The 19637-nt window shown below is 39.8% G+C and overlaps 1 protein-coding gene across 13 annotated transcripts in view; it reads left to right on the top strand.

The window, feature by feature from the left end:
• ctnnd2b (catenin (cadherin-associated protein), delta 2b) overlaps positions 1–19637 on the top strand; it is a 207011-nt gene that overhangs the window by 113643 nt on the left and 73731 nt on the right. For all 13 annotated transcript variants that reach the window (XM_088346053.1, XM_088346414.1, XM_088346558.1 and 10 more), the window contains 2 exons: positions 5695–5846; positions 9720–9812. In XM_088346053.1, the coding sequence (XP_088202179.1) occupies positions 5695–5846; positions 9720–9812 (245 nt within the window). The remainder of the gene's footprint in view (positions 1–5694; positions 5847–9719; positions 9813–19637) is intronic.

The following is a 19637-nucleotide window of genomic DNA, read 5'->3' as shown; positions in this document are numbered from 1 at the left end:
CTCTACTTGAAGCCGGCCTTTTCATAATTTCACCTTTTTCAAGCTACACTGACAACATCTTTTGGAAGAAAACTGCATGGACGAGTATGACGTTACTCTCCAGCATTGTTCCCATTCCTCAAAGATAATGTCTTCTGCCACAAATAGCTATACTTCAAGGTGAGGTTATAAATTCAAAACCTTTAAGTGATCATGACATTAAGCCAGGAGATGGCGGCAGAGTAACACATGTACTTGCACGTAATTCTCTAATAAACACTTCGCTTTTCATCGTTTTGGGGGTTTGGGTTGGTGTTTCGACTTCACTAGAAGGAAGCCTCTTCTTACTTTCACCATTTTCATGCTCCACCCATAAATATTAAGAGCACAATAGGAGACAAATTAATCACACTCCATTACCCTCCCTTAAATATCTCTCCTTTCAAACTCTCCTGCTCCCTTCACTTTCTCCCACTCACTCACACCATTAGCTGGGTTCAGTAGAGCCTTCAATGTTTGCAATCTCAGTAATAATATATTTATGAGAAGCTCTCCCAGGAGGATCAAGTACTGTACAAGATACACCAAAAGTGGCATTGAAAACAACATTTTCTAAATCCGTACACACCAACACAGGTAAAGTGAATTCAGCCGAGGCACCAAGTTGCTTAGTGTGTGATTTGCATTTCTGACCCCAGTATGAATCTATATCTTGGACAAGAAAGCCCGTAACTGGTAAGCCCTACCAGCTACTGTTTTCTTAATGCTGCTTTTTCAATAATGCATATTTACTCACTTCTACAAGAGCCTTTCACTTTATTTAATAGTGCATTTTTACTTCACCTAAGCCAAAGGTGTGCGGAAAATGCATTTACAACTTGACCTGCAGACATACTGTATGCCATCATACCTAATTAGTATTCATGCTAATACTGGGTCAAACTCACCATGCCGCCAATGCTAACTATAGTTACTTAGCTTCCTCCGGGATTGTAGCAACGGAAGTAAGCCTGCCAACAGCCTGAATTCAATGGGTGCAACTCATGTTTCTAATGCTAACTCCAAAAGTTCTACCCAACCCTGCCTATAAAGTTGTCCTTTGTGTCAGCATTTAGAGCAGGGGTCCGCAGACCTGTTCTGAAAATAGTGCTAGGTCCTTGTCACCTTCTAGCAGAATGATTTTTTTGTGGTTGACTGAGTCTATTTAACCCTACTTCCAATAATTAACCTGGTATTATGATACTAACATGGTAATTTGCAGGGTTGGGTAGGGTTACTTTAACTTGTAAGCTTTGATCGTAACGCAACTGAGTTCACACTTCCTGCCTCCCGGTCCGGTTTCGTGACAGAATGATCCAGCCACTCATGTGAACTCAGCGAACGATCCCAACCCAATTTGGGGAAGGCTGCAGGACGCCGTTTGACAATCGCCCAGTGAGGAACCCTTTCCTGTCCACTTGAACCACGGCCCGCCTGTCGTGGCAATTGCTGTGCCTCGAGTGGGGTTTCCGGAAAGACTTGGTGCCGAGCTGTCCAAGAGCTCCTATCGACAACGGCCCCGCCTTCCCTAGCTCCTTCTCCGGCCGCGAAGTCACCTTCCCTGCTCATTCGAACCACGGCCCAGCCCGTCGTGGCCATTGCTGTGCCTCGAATGGGGTTCCCAGGAAGATTTGGCGCTGAGCTGTCCGACGCGTCTGTCGGCCGACCTTCCTAACCCGGCTACTGGTTTGACTCCCCTGCTTGTCTGTCTGACTCTCTTGCTTGCCTGTCTGACTCTCCTCCTTGCCTGTCTGATTCCCCTGCTGCTTGCCTGTCTGACTCTCCTGCTTGCCTGTCTGACTCTCCTGCTTGTCGGTCTGACTCCCTTGCTTTCCTGTCTGACCCCCTTGCTTTCCTGTCCGACTCCTGCTCGCCTGTCTGACTCCCCTGATGATCGCCTGTCTGACTCTCCTGATGATCGCCTGTCTGATTCTCCCTGATGATCGCCTGTCTGATTCCCCCTGATGATCGCCTGTCTGACTCCCCCTGATGATCGCCTGCCTGACTCCCCCTGATGATCTCCTGCCTGACTCCCCTGATGATCGCCCGCCGGACTCCACTGCTGATCGCCCGTCGGACTCCCCTGCTGATCGCCCGTCGGACTCCCCTGATGATCGCCTGTCGGACTTCCCTGATGATCGCCTGTCTGACTCCCCTGATGATCGCCTGTCTGACTCCCCTGATGATCGCCTGTCTGACTCCCCTGATGATCGCCCGCCGGACTCCCCTGATGATCGCCCGCCGGACTCCCCTGATGATCGCCCGTCGGACTCCCCTGCTGATCGCCCTTCGGACTTCCCTGATGATCGCCTGTCTGACTCCCCTGATGATCGCCCGCCGGACTCCCCTGATGATCGCCTGTCCAACTCTGCTGCCGATCGCCTGTCCGACTCTGCTGCCGATCGCCTGTCCAACTCCGCTGCCGATCGCCTGTCCGACTTTGCTGCCGATCTCCAGTCCGACCCCCCCCTGCCGAGCGCCAGTCCGACTCGTCCGACGCCGACGGCACCTGCCTCCCCCCGTTCCTGCGTGTTCGGAGGAGGGAGCGGGGTTGCCCTTATCGGGAGCGTCGACCTATTCTGGGGTGCGAGGTATTTATTTTCTTTTGGGACCTCAGGAGCTGTCCCTTAAAGGGGGGGCTCTGTCATGTCCAGCATGGTCGCCATGCCAACCAGCTGACCCCGCCCCTTGGCACTGGCTGTAACAGATTGTCTAAATTGCGTGTGTGCTTGTTAAGGGCGGGTTTTGGGGACTGACGGTTGCTGGATCATTGCATTAGTCTGTTCTGTTTTATTTGATTCGAGGAAGACCTGTCATGCCCGTTTGTCTGAGTTAGTAACTTTAAGCCTGTTTGTGAGTATTACCCAGTCTGAATTTCTGATTGCCTGTAAGCCTGTTTTTGTTTTGTTTTTGTCCCTGCGTGTTGGACGACTTTTATTTTCTAAATAAAAGTAACTGATCGTTACGCAAATGAGTTCACCCTTCCTGCCTCCCGGTCCGGTTCCTTGACATATAATACTTTTCATTGATAACTTCTGTTGTTGATGCATACAATAATTTCATTCCATTATTAAAAAATCAGTAATTTCTTGGAATCCAAATGAATTGAAACATGATGGGATTCCAAATACACTCGGTTGGTTATATTGTAAAAGCTGGACTAATTTGTTTCTTTTCTGAAGATATGTCTTCTATATACGTTTAGCGGAATTATAGAACAAGCGTAGTTAGGGCAGGTTGATAATCTGTGAGTTCTTTGCTTCTTCATACCCTGGATAAAATTTGGTCTTAATAATTAAAGTATTAGCCCTAAAAACCTCTACACTTTGGGACATTTAGATGGGACAAATGTGGGTTCTTCAGCAGGAAAATGATAAGCACATTTGTAAGCGCTGTGATCCACACTGTTCTGTGGGGACTATTTTCACTGCGGAATAGATTTTTTATTTTTTTCCATTACGTCTGTCCAATACCACACAGTAGATTTAATGTTAAAATAGAAGGAGTAACATGTCTATAATTAAAAGCCTTTGAAGGGAGACACCATTACTATCATCCCCAAAAGTGAATTAATCGAGGACACATGAAAAATTGAGCAGCTCATAAGAGTAATGGGAAATCTCGGCTTTTGCTGTTCCTTCTTCTCTTCTGGTGATTCATTGTCGACTATATGGTCCATTTGGGGAAATGCAGGCTTTACAATCAACACAAGCAAGGGGGTTAATGTTTTCTTTTCCATTTATTAGAGCAGAAATCGCTTGTTTGTGGTCTTCAAATTTGATGCATTGTACAGAATTCTTAATTATGACTCATTGTGATGATATAGACTTTGTGTCCTTTTTCGATTGCATGGTCATTTGTATTGATTCCTGACAATATTTGAAATTAGACCCTTACAATGTTTGTCGAAATAATACGTTTGCATCACCAGTTATATTTAGAATGCACATGAAATAAACAATGGCAAGCAGCAATATGTAAATTGTAAAAGAATCAAAAAGTAAATGTTTTTTAATTTGCAAGGGTCTCATGAACCTAAATTACAGCCACGCAAACTGATGAACATTAATGTGATAGCACTGAAGCATTCTCAAGTCAGTCGCCTCATTGTTCATTACATGGGGTCATTAAGTCACTGATACAATTCAGATTTCTGATAATTGATGGAATCCTTAAGGGCACGGGTCTCCAACGTGGTGCCCACAGGAACCAGGGTACTCCTACAGACAGCTAAGGTTCTCGTGGACCTGTTTGGAAAATAGCTCACCAGTGCTAGTCATGGTTATTTTCTAATTTAATGATTATTTTGAGTGGTTTACTGAGTGTATTGAACCCTACTTCCAATAATTAACCTGGTAATAACATAGTCACAACATAGTAATAACATGATATGTTGTTATTTTCCAAATACATATCAAACTGGGTGCTTTTTGTGGTAATAAGAAACAAAAAGCAGCACTCTGCTTGAAAAAGGTTGGAGACCCCTGCTTTAGGGAATATAACAACTCCTTTATTTTGAATGAAAAACTAATATGTAATAGGGCCTTTTACCATGTCTTAAATTACACGCACCTTTTCGTACGCATTGTAAAAACAGAACAATATACAAAATGGCAACCAGTTCGTCTCCAATACCTACTGTGTGATTTGGAGCAGAAGCACAACAGCAGGTAGGGCAAGTCAAGCAAGGAAGTTGCAAAAAGGATGAATGTGAAGCTGGAAAAAGCACATTTTAAAAAAGGGGCCAGGAACTTCCTAGGGTCACAGAGCATTAGAGACTAGAATAACATAGTAGATAAGAAGCAAATGGCTGTCTTAAGGAAAAAACAAGGCCAAACTGTTTCACTTCTTCCAGGCTTCCTCTTTTATCATCCTCTGTTTTAAATCGACCCCGGTACATTTTACCATGAAAAGGGGAAAAAAAACCTATTGCAGATCACGTGGAACATAATCTAGGTCACAAAGCACCTTGAAGGCCATAAACAGAATAAATCTTAACATCTCATCTCATTAGCTGCACCGCTCATCCTCAGTAGGGTCGCAGGGGTGCTGGAGCCCATCCCAGCAATCATCGGGCAGTGGGCAGGGGACACCCTGAACTGGTTGCCAGCCAATCGCAGGGCACATAGAGACAGACAACTCGCTCGCTCATTCACACTTAGGGACAATTTGGACCAGCCATTCCACCTGAAATGCATGTCTTTGGAATGTGGGAGGAAACCGGAGTGCCCGGAAGAAACCCACGCAAGCACGGGGAGAACATACAAACTCCGCACACTAAGTCCGGGAGCTGGATTTGAACCCATACAGGAGGTTCCCAAGACCTTAGAATTGTGCCGCACACGCGCTAACCACTGCGCCGCCGTGCTGCCATAAATCTTAACATAGTCTCTTTTAATAATAGTAAATAGAAAAACATGTCGACGAACACTTATATTAAAGTAAAATGGCAACAGATAAGCAATGAGTTTGGGGATTTCATCAACAATCCAAAAATAATTTTAACTCATAACAGTTGAGCTCAGGAATCACATCACTAGCGTCTAATTCAACTGTCTCCCTCAATGTGTGGAAAAAGAAAAATAGACACCCCTTTAATATCTATTCATGCCATATTTACTTTTTCAATTTTGATGTGTTTCATTTTTCTTTTTCTTTCATTCTTTCACCCTTCAGGCCAAGGTCTTCTCTCACATAATGCTCTGCAGCTCAACAACCAGGATGCATATGCAGCTGCCGGTTACCATAGTAACCAAGCAATGGCCCTTGGTGAAGCAGTCTCGGGTCGCAGTGGACATGTTGGTGGGGCTGTTCACAGCTACAACCAGGTATGCAAAAAGACGTCCGCTGCAGTGACGGCAAAATTTTGAATTTCCCATAGATCTTTGTGAGGCCATCTATGGGCTTTCGGAGGTCTGCTCCGTCAGAAGAAAAATCTGTACGTTTTAAATAGAAACGCTTCGTTCTGGTGCATTTCAGGAGCAAAATCAAGGTACTAGATCTATGATGAATGTGTTCCCTTCTGAACTATTGAAACATAAATAAACTAGTTACGAAAGGCAATGGTAAACGGGAGAGGAGTTGAATGCAAAGAAAATCTGCTTGTCATGCAGTAGGATTAGTGTTGTTTAAAGGCCAAGGCTGTACTATTTCAAGGTATCATATACAGTGCATCCAGAAAGTATTCACAGCGCTTCACTTTTTCCACATGTTACATCCTCATTCCAAATTGTATTAATTTAATCTCTTATCTCAAAATTCTACACAAAATACTCCGTTATGACATGGTGAAAAAGTTTTTTTTTTTTTACTTTTTTGAATTTATTAAAAATAGAAAACTAAGAAATCACATTTACATAAGTATTCACAGCCTTTGCCATGAAGCTCAAAATTGAGCTCAGTTGCATCTTTTTTCCACTGATCATCCTTGAGATCTTTCTACAGCTTAATTGGAGTCCACCTGCAGTAAATTCAGTTGATTGCACATGATTTGGAAAGGCACACACCTGTCTATATAAGGTCCCACAGTTGAGTGTGCATGTCAGAGCACAAACACCAAGCATGAAGTCAAAAGAACTGTCTGAAGACCTACGAGACAGGATTGTCTTGAGGCACAAATCTGGGGAAGGATACAGAAAAAATTCTGCTGCTTTGAAGGTCCCAATGAGCACAGTGAGCCTCCATTATTCGTAAATGGAAGACATTTGGAACCACCAGGACTCTTCCTAGAGCTGGCCGGCCTTCTAAACTGAGTGATCGGGGAAGAAGGGCCTTAGTCAGGGAGATGACCAAGGTCACTCTGTCAGAGCTCCAGCGTTCCTCTGTGGAGAGAGGAGAGCCTTCCAGAAGGACAACCATCTCTGCAGCAATCCACCAATCAGGCCTGTATGGTAGAGTGGCCAGACGAAAGCCACTCCTTAGTAAAAGGAACATGGAAGCCTGTCTGGAATTTGCCAAAAAGCACCTGAATGACTCTCAGACCATGAGAAACAAAATTCTCTGGTCTGATGAGACAAAGATTGAACTCTTTGGTGTGAATGCCAGGCGCCATGTTTGGAGGAAACCAGGCACCGCTCTTCACCAGGCCAATACCATCCCTACAGTGAAGCATGGTGGTGGCAGCATCATGCTGTGGGGATGTTTTTCAGCAGCAGGAACTGGCAGACTAGTCAGGATAGAGGGAAAAATGAATGCAGCAATATATAGAGATATCCTGGATGAAAACCTGCTCCAGAGCGCTCTTGACCTCAGGCTGGGGCGAAAGTTCATTTTTCAGCAGGACAACGACCCAAAGCACACAGCCAAGATCTCAAAAGATTGGCTTCAGAACCACTTCGTGAATGTCCTGGAGAGGCCCAGCCATAGTCCAGACTTGAATCCGATCGAACATCTCTGGAGAGATCTGAAAATGGCTGTGCACAAACGTCTCCCATCCAACCTGATTGAGCTTGAAACTTATTGCAAAGAAGAATGGGCAAAACTGCCTAAAGATAGGTGTGCTAAACTTTTGGGATCATATTCAATGTATTTGCTGCCAAAGGTGGAGCAACAAAGTATTAAGCAAAGGCTGTGAATACTTATGTAAATTTGATTTCTTAGTTTTCTATTTTTAATAAATTCAAAAAAAGTAAAAAAAAAAAACTTTTTCACATTGTCATAATGGAGTATTTTTTGTAGAATTTTGAGATAAGAGATTAAATTAATACAATTTGGAATGAGGCTGTAACGTAACAAAATGTGGAAAAAGTGAAGCGCTGTGAATACTTTCCGGATGCACTGTAGGGTTAGTGAGTAAACAGATCTCATCACTGCTGATTTAATTGACTATACAGGTAATACTCATACTGGTGATTTAGTAAAGTACAGTCTTAATTATCAGTACTGTTGCTTTTGTTATTGCTGCTTTCACATAATGCCGGTCCTTTTTCAATTGTTTACAGGAGGGTATCGTAATGCCTTTCCACACTGAAAACTAGTGTGAAACCTTTTATTCTATTCTATTGCTGAGAGATGAAAAATGTTGGTGGCGGCATCATGCTGTGGGGATGTTTTTCAGCAGCAGGAACTGGCAGGCTAGTCCCACTGCCCGACGGTTGAAAAATGTTTAACTTGGGGAAGACAATGCTCATATATGTCACATTTTACCCAGCCGTCTACAGTGCAGGGGGAGCGAGTAAACACTGCAACAAGCACAGTGGGAAAGGGTGTCTGACCAAGGTAGCTGGATTTGATCCCATGACCTCTGAACTGTGCTGCGGACGTGCTAAACACATACCTGTCAACCTGTACGGTTTTGCCATATAAAGTACGTTTATTATGCAATTTAAGGCGTGTACGACGTACGAGAAAATCTGTACGGAAAAACAAAAATTTGTCAATTATGGGTACCGTTCGTTATACACCGACTATCACGAAACGGCAAATCAATCAAGTCAAACAAGTTCGCCGCGGAAGCCTCTATCTCGGTATCGTTTTTTTCATTGCAAACAAAGCGAGCGGTTTTATGTAGTGAAAGGAAATCCGTCTCTTTTTAGAGAACCGGCTTTTTCGGTTCAACTCATTAAAGAGAGTCGGCTCCCAAACGGTTTTTTTGCTTTGATGCATTATATTACGAAATATTATGTTGTATAGGGCAGCACGGCGGAGCAGTGGTTAGCGCGTGTGCGGCACAGTTCTGAGGTCGTGGGAACCTCCTGCGTGGGTTCAAATCCAGCTCCCGGCCTTACTGTGCGGAGTTTGTATGTTCTCCCCATGCTTGCGTGGGTTTCCTCCGGGCACTCCGGTTTCCTCCCACATTCCAAAGACATGCATTTCAGGTGGATTGGCCGGTCAAAATTGTCCCTAGGTGTGACTGAGCGAGTGAGTTGTCTGTCCCTGTGTGCCCTGCGATTGGCTGGCAACCAGTTCAGGGTGTCCCCTGCCCACTGCCCGATGATTGCTGGGATGGGCTCCAGCACCCCCGCGACCCTACTGAGGATAAGCGGTGCAGCTGATGAGATGAGATGAGATGAGATTATGTTGTATAAAGAAGTTAAGAAAAAAGGAAGTATAAAAGGAGAAAATGAAAAAATACAGGTTGGTGGTTATCCCTTTAATCAGTATGTTACCAACAATAATTTAATGCAGAAAATGAATTCATAATTTGAATAAGAAAATGTATTATTCTACTTAATTATATATGCATGTATTTTTCCCTTCTACAGTGAACGTCCAAGCGACTTAATTTTTGAACTTTTTTAATACTAAACCTCATTCATGTCGAGCAACTCGGTATCTCACAACAAAATGTTAATTAACAATATATATGATATAACGAAACACATGTACAATATAACATGTTAAACTACATAAATATACATGTTTGGAAACAAAAAAGGTGTAAGATTATTTTGTATTTTGTAAGGGAAAAACAGTTTGTAAGGGCATGGAGCCATGGAGGTTGACAGGTATGTAAACACTCAGCCGCCATGCCGCCCTCAATCATTTATATAATGAAAAATCGAAAATTGTATTTTGCTTAACTTTGCATAAAATTCTATCTTAAAAATGTTAAAATATTCTTTATGATACAAGTTTATGAGACTCTCGTGGGACCAATTAAATATTCCTATCTAAGGGAAACAGTGGCGAAATGGGCGGCTGCCCATGTAATAGGGATAGTGTACCCCTCCTAGTCCTAAAGAGACTCTTTTGCTCAACAGGCCATTGGCAGCGCCTTCCACATGCCCAGTGATGGGGGGCCCACACCTGCCGGACCTTCCATGTATTACTCCTGTGCCACCTTGCCTGCCCAGGTAAAACAATGGCTACTCATCCCTACCACATCACTTGTCAACGCATCACTACAACTTCGTTTTTGGGCTTTATCATGCAAGATGGGGAATTGATGAATTAGTAGTGTTGGGGGCGTTACTGAAAACAAATAATTAATTACAGTTACTGGTTACTTCATTTAAAAAGTAACCCCCCAGATTATTCGCACCCAAAAGTAGCGTGTTGAAAATAACTGTGTAGTTAGAAATAACAGTATATACTCACATTAAAGCCGACCCCCTAAAACTGATTAAAAATAGCCTTACTAAAGAAATAAGAGAAAAGCTTTCTTGTCTTGTGCAATATTGAGAGCTTGCAAACTAACACAGCCAATACTCCATATCCATTTTGTATTTTGTCCTAATACCACTTGAAGATTGTCTACCATATTTCTGGGTAATGTCCAAAACATTTTCTTTTTTTTCTACAGACATGGTGTCTTGTAAAAATATTTTTTTCAAATAAAAACATAAAAAATTCAGACCTCTATAACCGTAAATTTTGTGCTCATGTTTATCCCAATGATTAAGTTGTTTCTGTATAATCTGTGTAATCACATCCTCCTGCCTACCATTCGATACTGTTGACACACAACGAAATATGCTCGTATAAACCGACCCACAGATTTCGGTATTTTTTTTATAGGTATAAACACAATTTGGATGTGAATATATATGGTAGGAAGAATACCAGAATAACAGTTGAGATTAAAAAAAAAGTAGTATTGTTATAACGAGTTAGTTTTCATTATCGCGTGACTCCCAACACTGTTAATAAGTGACCTCAATTAAATTGCACTCGCAATGTATCTGAGTTGGATATTCCAACCTAGACGTGATTCACTATTGTATTTGTAATTGAAAAACAGAACATTCAGGGGGCATATATGCCTTGCAACACATTGCCAGTGTGAGAACATCCTTTGGAGGACATTACAGTTTTTATTTTTGTCAGCCTCAGTTGTCTGAAAACAAATCTTGTGAGATGCTTAGTTTTCTAGCATCATAATTTTTTGCATGCCAAGCAAGTTGGTGTTGCCAATCCAAATTGTTAAAAGAGCCATTTTGGACAAAAAAAAGAACATGTGTTGGGAGCTGCGAAAAAACAAGCTTTATAAAAGCCTTATAAGGAAGGCAACACATACAGTATATCATTGACCTTATTCAAAAATGGCACTACTGATTTGTTTGTTTTTAATGCATGGGAAGTAGGAAGACCCTCTCAGTTATCCATATTTTTGATACATTTTCAATATTGGAATTATTAATATTCTAAATTCCCTAATTTGATCGCTGGCATGGCCTTAACTTCTTACATAGTACACGATAATGGCCTTACTGACGTACTTAAGGCTATTATTGCATACAGCATCATTTTGAAATCCAGAAATTTTTAATTAATGTTTCCTACAAATTCATCAGATGTTGGTAAGGCCATTATCGCATTAAAAATCTGTAAACAGTAAGGCCACTCTTTCCAAATTTTTAATTAATTATTCGCTAATTAGCGATTGTTTAGGCAAATTCATTATGTGGTATATATACTTATTAATTGGTGATTCCAAAAAATAAAACTGGTTAAGTGCAACTATTAGCACGGCGGAGCAGTGGTTAGCGTGTGTGCGGCACAGTTCTAAGGTCTTGGGAACCCCCTGTGAGGGTTCAAATCCAGCTACCGGACTTTCCTGTGCGGAGTTTGTATGTTCTCCCTGTGCTTGCGTGGGTTTCCTCCGGGCACTCCGGTTTCCTCCCACATTCCAAAGACATGCATTTCAGGTGGATTGACTGGTCCAAATTTTCCCTAAGTGTGAATGAGCGAGCGAGTTGTCTGTCCCTGTGTGCCCTGCGATTGGCTGGCAACCAGTTCAGGGTGTCCCCTGCCCACTGCCCGATGATTGCTGGGATGGGCTCCAGCACCCCCGTGACCCTACTGAGGATAAGCGGTGCAGCTAATGAGATGAGATGAGATGAAGTGCAACTATATTTAACGAGTTTTAGCCTTTTTCTCGTATGCCGGATATTGGCAATAATGCCACTTTTGTATGAGGTTCATGACTTATATACTGCATATACCGCTATTCATTGGAAAACATTAAGAATAATAGTTTGTTTGCGGCTCCAGAGCTGCTTGTTGCTGACCCCCCATAGTGAAATTTTTCTTTTAAATCAACATGACAGCTAAACCTTTGTGTTTGTTTCCAACATTTGACATAGGTTATTTTCTGCTTTATCCACCTACTTTAATTGCCTCTTTTCCAATACTGACAAACTTAACTTGGCTTCTGACCCGCAAAGGCTTAATATTGAATCCCGTAAAATGATTGCACATGAATTTAGGCTTAGTTTATGGTCTAAGATCCTATTGAAGTCACAAGAAAATATCTGAGCTCAAGCGCAGACACGCAACCTGGCATTGAGTGTTAAAGGTTATCGATAATAATACTGTGCGGTCTATGTCCCTGATTTAATTGCAGGCAGAGGTGAAAATTTGCTGTCAGGACTGAGTATTGGTAGCAGTGGATGCAGCTGCTCTCACTCTAGCAAACACACCTGCAGCTCTTCTCTCCTTCTCATACATAAACTCAGACAGGCACGCGCACATGCATGCAGGAAGAGAGAAGAAGACTCATTCAGTGTCAAGTGGCTGAACGAGTCCCAAAAGCTGCAGATGTGATGACAGAATTGGAACAGCGTATTTGTTGATGTAGTATCATGCGCAACTCATGCATGTATTATTTGTTTTCATTTTACTCATTGGGTAACTGCAAAACTGTGGTATATAAATTGAATAACCTTTCTGTTTTGTAACAATCTTGGCTGTAAGCCTCCCGATCCATGGATGCCTCTTTTCTAATGATTGACCGCTATGGGTTTTTCAGGGCAGATACCAATTTTTACTATTATGACCCCAATGTTTAGAGCTGATAATCATTTGCTGTAAAAACGTAAAAATTGGCACGATAAATTTTTTTTTTTTTTTTTTAACTTTTTATTTCTCACACCAATTTTGACAGAGGTTTGATTCCTCCATCATACATCAACACAAAATATATACATTTGACACACTCATAAATAACAGAAGAAACAACAAAGAAGAAAAAAATACTATTAATAGAAAGGAAGAATAAATGTTCATACAATACATCCATACAAAAAGAAATATAAATATATATATATATATATACACATAAATATATATATATATATATATACATATATATAAAATAATAAATCAAAATATACACCCCAAAAAAAAAAAAAAAAAAAAAAAAAAAAAAAAAACACATAATAAATAGGGGGAGGTGTTTAGACATCAAGTAAAATTTGTGTGATAGGCTTCCATCTTTTCTCAAATTGGTCAAGTTTCAGTTGAAGTTTTGCAGTGATTTTTTCCATAATGTACATTTGCTTTAATTTGTCTCTCCATTGTTTTATGTCAGGAGGTTGTGGTTTCAGCCAGGACACTGTGATCATTTTCTTTGCTACCAGAAGCATTACCCTTAGTATATATTTCTGTTGACCAGATAGTAATTCTTCTGGCAAAATTCCTATTACGTAAGCCTTTGGGTCCAACCGCAACTCCCAGCCCGTGATTAATTTTATTTCTCTCTGGATACTTCTCCAAAAATTTAATATTACAGGGCAATTCCAGAAAATATGCGTAAAGTCACCGACCCCCCCACAGTTACGCCAGCATAGATTTGAGGTATTTTTATATTTTGAAGTGATAGAGGGTGTATAGAAGAATCGCATTTTTACTTTCCATTCAAACTCCCTCCATGTCGGGCTGTTGGTTATTTTGTGTCCCTCTTTCAATGTTTTTTCCCATTCGTTGTCTTTTATCGCTACATTAGTTTCTTGTTCCCATTTTTCCTTAACTGCCATGTCCTCATTACTGAGATCCATTCTCAGGGCTTTATATAGTTTTGATATAACCCCCTTTATTGATTGTCCTTTTGTATACGATATTAATAATTCCTCTACCTTAGTTGGCTCCTTACATATTTTCCCCCATTCCTCGTGTTTCTGGAGGTAATGCCTTAGTTGCAAATATTTGTAAAAATCATTTCTGGGTAGGTCAAACTCTTGTTGGAGTTGTTCGAATGATTTCATTGCCTGTGCTTCCAATACTTGGGTAATCAACATCAGTCCTTTTTGGGCCCATTTTTGAAACCCTACCTCCATACCCCCAGGTTTAAAGTCTGGATTTTTCGCTATTTTGGTAGCCCTATTCACAGATCTTGATATTTTTAATTGTTTTTGTATTGTTGACCAAGTTTTAATAGTTCCCTTAATCCATTCATTCTGGATTTTTAATTTCTTCCACCTCGTGACTGATATGTATGGTAACGATTCCACCAGCATATTTGGACAAGATCGTTGCTCCATGTCCACCCATATCGCATCTTTGTCTGTAGTAATCCACAAGATGAGTGCTTTAATTTGAGCTGCCCAATAGTAATATTTAATATTGGGTAGGTCTAGGCCCCCCTTTTCTTTAGGAGCTAACAGGGTTTTGTATTTTATTCTAGGTTTCTTGTTTTGCCAAAGGAATTTTGCTATTAACTTATTTAACATTTTAAATGTGGATGCCGGGATCAGAATTGGAAGGGATTGAAACAGAAATAATAGTCTTGGTAATATGTTCATTCTGATTGTTTCTATCCTGCCGATAAGACTTAAGGGCAAAATTTCCCATTTTTCCAAATCTTTCCTTATTTCTTTTATCAACATTCCATAATTTGCATCAAACAGCTGTGTGGAATGTGGTGTAATGGTCACCCCCAAATATTTAAACCCTTTATTTGTCCATTTAAAATCAAACCTTTCAATCACATCTGTTGGACATTTTCCTGATATCATCATTGCTATTGATTTGCTCTCATTATTTGAATACCCAGCTACTTCTCCATATATTTTAAGGCTCTCCAACAGTGGTGGTATTGATAACGAAGGTTCCTTCAGCATTACCAACAGGTCGTCTGCAAACAATGATATTTTATGTTCTGTTCCTCCTTCATCCAATATCCCCCTTATTTGCTCATTTTGTCTAATTGATTCTGCGAGTGGTTCTATGCTTATTGCAAACAAGAGTGGGCTTAAGCAATCCCCTTGCCGGACTCCTCTTTTGATTTCAAAGAAATCTGAACAGTGACCATTTACTCTAAGACGAGATTTCGGATTTTTATAGATAATTTTCACCCATTCAACAAATATTGGAGGGAAGCCAAAAGCTATAAGTGATTGATGTAAGAAGCTCCATTTCACCCTATCGAAAGCTTTTTGTGCATCCAAGCTCAGTAACATCGAGGGTTGGGTCTTAGATTTTGTGCTCGTAATTATGTTTAGTATCCTCCTAATATTGTTTGCACCCTGCCTTCCCGGAATAAACCCTGTTTGATCATTTCTAATTAATTTCGCTATAAATTTCTGCATTCTTTTTGCCAGTATGCTTGTAAGAATTTTTAGATCATTACAAAGTAAACTAACTGGTCTATAGCTTTCACACAATATTGGGTCTTTTCCTTCTTTGTGCAGGACTGTTATGATGGCTTCCGACCATGATTTGGGGGGATCTCCTTTTGTTAGAGCATAGTTAAATACTTTCTGCAGTACTGGTGTTAATTCTTCCTTAAAGCTTTTGTAGAACACCCCCGGGAATCCATCCGTTCCTGGTGATTTATTTATTTTTAAGTTATTTATTGTATCTTGTATTTCCTGTTTTGTAATGGGGCGAATAATTTCTAATGTATCCCCCCCTGTTAGTGTTGGTAAATGTAGTTTTCCTAAAAAGTTTTGTGCCGTGTAGTTATCTAAGTCATTTTCTGAGTCCTTGTATAATTCTTTATAATAATCTGCAAATGCTTCTGCTATACCTTTGGGTTTTACTAAACATTGTTTAGAGATAGGATGTTTTATTTGTGATATAATTCTATCTGTTTGGGCCTTTTTAAGTTGGAAGGCTAGCAGTCGACTGGCTCTATTGCCCATTTCATAGTATCTCTGGTTCACAAAGCGCAGAGCCCCTTCTGCTTTATTTGTCAAAAGTTCATCTAATTTGCTTCTGGTTGTTTTTAATACCTGTAATCTGGATTCATTTGGTGTTTTTTTATGTTCTTCTTCTAGTTCCTTAATCTTATCCTCCAATTCCTTCTGATTCTTTAAGCGTATTCGTTTCAGCCGGGACGATATTTCTATTAATTTCCCCCTTATTACAGCTTTCCCTCCTTCCCATAGTATTGATGGAGAAACCTCATTGTTGTCATTGATTTGGAAATATTCTTTTATACACCGTTTTATTTCCTGTACTACGTTTTTATCTGAGAGGAGAGATACATTCATCCTCCAATACCTAAAATGGGGTTCATTGTCTAAACTTAATTTCAAAGTAATTGGAGAATGGTCACTTATAGTAATATTCTCTATACCACACTCTACTACTGTATGCATATGTTGTCTTGAAATGTAAAAGTAATCAATTCTCGAGTAGCTGCCATGCGGGTTTGAATAGAAAGTATAGTCTTTAGTTTGGGGATTCTTCTCTCTCCATGGATCTATCAATCCCAATTCTTTAGTTATGTTATTTAACATCCTCGACGTCTTTGTATTTGTTCCATGTACTGAAGGATACTTGTCCACTTTGCAATTCTGTACAGTGTTAAAGTCACCTCCTATAAGTAACATTCCCTTCGCACAGTTGGTTATTACTTTAGCTAATACTTGAAAAAAAGTCCCCTTTTCCTCAACTGGTGCATAAACATTCATTATTGATATTTCCCTACCGGCCATTGACCCTATAATCATTATATATCGCCCCAGATTGTCCTTCACTTCTTTTTCGACTTTAAACGCCACCCCTTTTCCAAGTAAAATTGCTACTCCCCTCCTTTTACCATAGGATGCGTAGAACACCTGGTTCATCCATTCTCTTTTTAGCTTCTTATGTTCAATCTCGGTCAAATGTGTCTCTTGTAATAAGGCTATTGAGCTCTGCAATGTCTTGAGTTGATTCAATATCTTTTTTCTCTTGATGGGGTGGTTTAGCCCATGTACATTATATGAAACAATATTTAGATTGCTCATGCTTTGTATTGAGTCTCACTGATTTTTGAAGCATACAGAAACACTACATTAATTACTAACACCTCCATTGACAAAACAAACCAAATTACTAACAAACATATTGACAAGCACACATAATTTCCCACCAAAAAGAAAAAAAACACACCCAAAAAACAAAAACCCATGTCTTCCAAGAGTCCAATTGGAGAGTTGTGGCTACCCTCCTGGAAATGTGCACTCAGTGCGTGAACAACTTTTGTACCGTCGTCCATAGTTATAACTAACTAAATATTTTAAAGTAGCTCTATGCCAATATATATACATACATTGTCTTAATTTAAAGATAACAATTGCAATATTAAAATATTTGTAATCAATTTAAATACAACTTTAATAGCTGTCTGAAACTCTTTACAGTGAAGAAATGAGAATTTCAACACAACTAACATGATTAATTTTTCACTTAAACCAAAAATTAACAGTTCCGGAAATAAAATTGGACTTAACAGCATCTCGTATAAAACTAGGTAAAAACTTTAATACCGCCCAGACTTTTTTTTTCCAATAAATTAATACAAATGTCAATACAGACAACATGACTTAAATTAACTTAAAACTAAAACATATTGGCAAACTAAAATGGATTGCCACTTTTGTGATCAGCACTTATCATAAGTAATGTTATGATAAGAGATGATCACAAGAGTTTAGCGTGCTATTAACGCTCTTTCTCTCAATCACAAACAGACACGCCTTATTGACGAACTAATGTTATGATAGGATCTTATATATCTCAACCTGAACGGACCTCTTTAAAACACATTACTCGTTTATGCTACATCTTAATCCCAAACACGCTTTTCTATCACAGACACAGGCATGTTGGGACAAATTAACTGAGCTGCCTCTCTCTCTTGTTGTTGCTGCTTCAGTAGCTCAGGAGGCAGGGTGGGTAGCAAGGAGAGAGGAGTTGAGGGGAAGGGAGTGGTTTTTCAGCTGCAACTGGGACTTAATAATTAGCCCAACAAATTGATAAAAATGCCAGTACCAATATCTGTCAAATTCCCAACTATCAATGCCACAATCGTCCTGTTCCATAATTGGTCGAACCCTACTCTTTTGATGATTACATCTGTGTCAGCGATGAAATAAGAGACATGTTACTTTTATACGTACGGATCAAATTGTATTAGATGCAAAGCCGAAGCAACGGTCCACAATATATAGCGCAGAGACTCAACCCCAGTTTACTGTCATAGTCCAACAGACCCTTTTTTGGCTGTACGTTCTATGCAATCCTGTATGTGGAAGCTCATTAAAAATGTTTGGTCACTGTTAAAACATTTTTCAACAAAAACCCACAGAACAAACTGTAAACATCCAAAAACACCAGACAAGCACCCAGAGAAATGTGATTGGGTATACGCTAGATGTGAGTGAAACTTTGTGCAGATAGCACACTACCCCTTTCACTTTTGCACTCAGTGCCAGGTATGTCTCTCATGAGTACATCTGGCTTGGCGGTAAAATACACAATTTTAACACATTTAGGCCACATCATTACCACTAGCGGCAGCTGTAGCACATCTCTACCTTTAAGGCTGATAAAAAAGAATGTCATTCAGATTGTTTTCTGTGTCTCTTAACCATCCGATTCCCAAGCTTATAACTGGGTCCAATAGGTGAAGGTCAATATCTCTATCCTTCTTGTTTGCAGTATTTAGTGATTTATTTATTTTAAAGAACTCTGCTCGCACCTTGTTTTGAAACCATTATTTATGACAAAAATGATTTTAATGAACCTCAACAATCTTAAATAACTGCGGAATTAGACAAACTCCAAGTGGTATGTATGTTGATATGAGACACAGTCTCTGTCATTATTATATTCATAGATTTTATCAAATCATCCAACGTCACACAGTGTAATAAAATGTTCTAATGTAATTGTTCTTCAAAACGTCTTCTTTCGTGAGTCAAAAAGATTACCGATCCCTGTTTTAGCATTTTAAATAAACTCCAAGAATTTGCTTTTCTACTCTTACATTTAGACAAACCAGGCCTACTCATTTTCTCCTGATTTGTGCTTTAATACATGAAATTATTCCGAATTGGTTGCTCATTAGCTTTTAAAACATGTTTTTGTATATCTAATGGGTATTTGAATAGAAAACTATCCGATATTTGCTGTCCAATTCAGTAAGATAATAGATTTCAGTTGCAGCTGTTATTGAATGGCTGCAGCATTTGAAAAATGAACACGTAACAGCGCCTAGTGAATTGTATACAATACATAATGGGTTATTATTCTGTAAGAGAAAAATAAGGCTATTCATATTATATATTTTAAAGGATCATTGTGTATTATTTAGCGACTCATAGTAGTGAAAAAACGATATTTTGGTGAAATAAATGTTTATTTCAATCATAAGCAAAAATACACAAACTATCATGTAAACATGCATTTTGTTAATAAAATCTTGTTGAATTATTTTGCATGTATTTTACATAACATGAGCCTTACCTGGTGGGAGCTGATTGAGATGTCCCACAAGGCTGGTCAAGTAAATTAGAAAAAGGGTGAGGTTTGGGCACTGAGGAGTCTCCGGAGTTTGTTTTCATCCTTGCACTTTCTAGCACTCATTTTTGGTTGAACTGCACAATACAACTACTTCTAATGGTCAAATATTACACAGTGTCCCTTTAAGAATGAGATAGTATGTTTTAGATGATCATTTTTACATA

The sequence above is a fragment of the Urocampus carinirostris genome, chromosome 1, assembly GCF_059441175.1.
Source record: "Urocampus carinirostris isolate Australia breed hairy pipefish chromosome 1, RoL_Ucar_1.0, whole genome shotgun sequence".
NCBI classification, from domain to species: Eukaryota; Metazoa; Chordata; class Actinopteri; order Syngnathiformes; family Syngnathidae; genus Urocampus; species Urocampus carinirostris.
The sequence above is the reverse complement of the archived record's forward strand: the minus strand, read 5'-3'. Positions and strand labels throughout refer to the sequence as shown.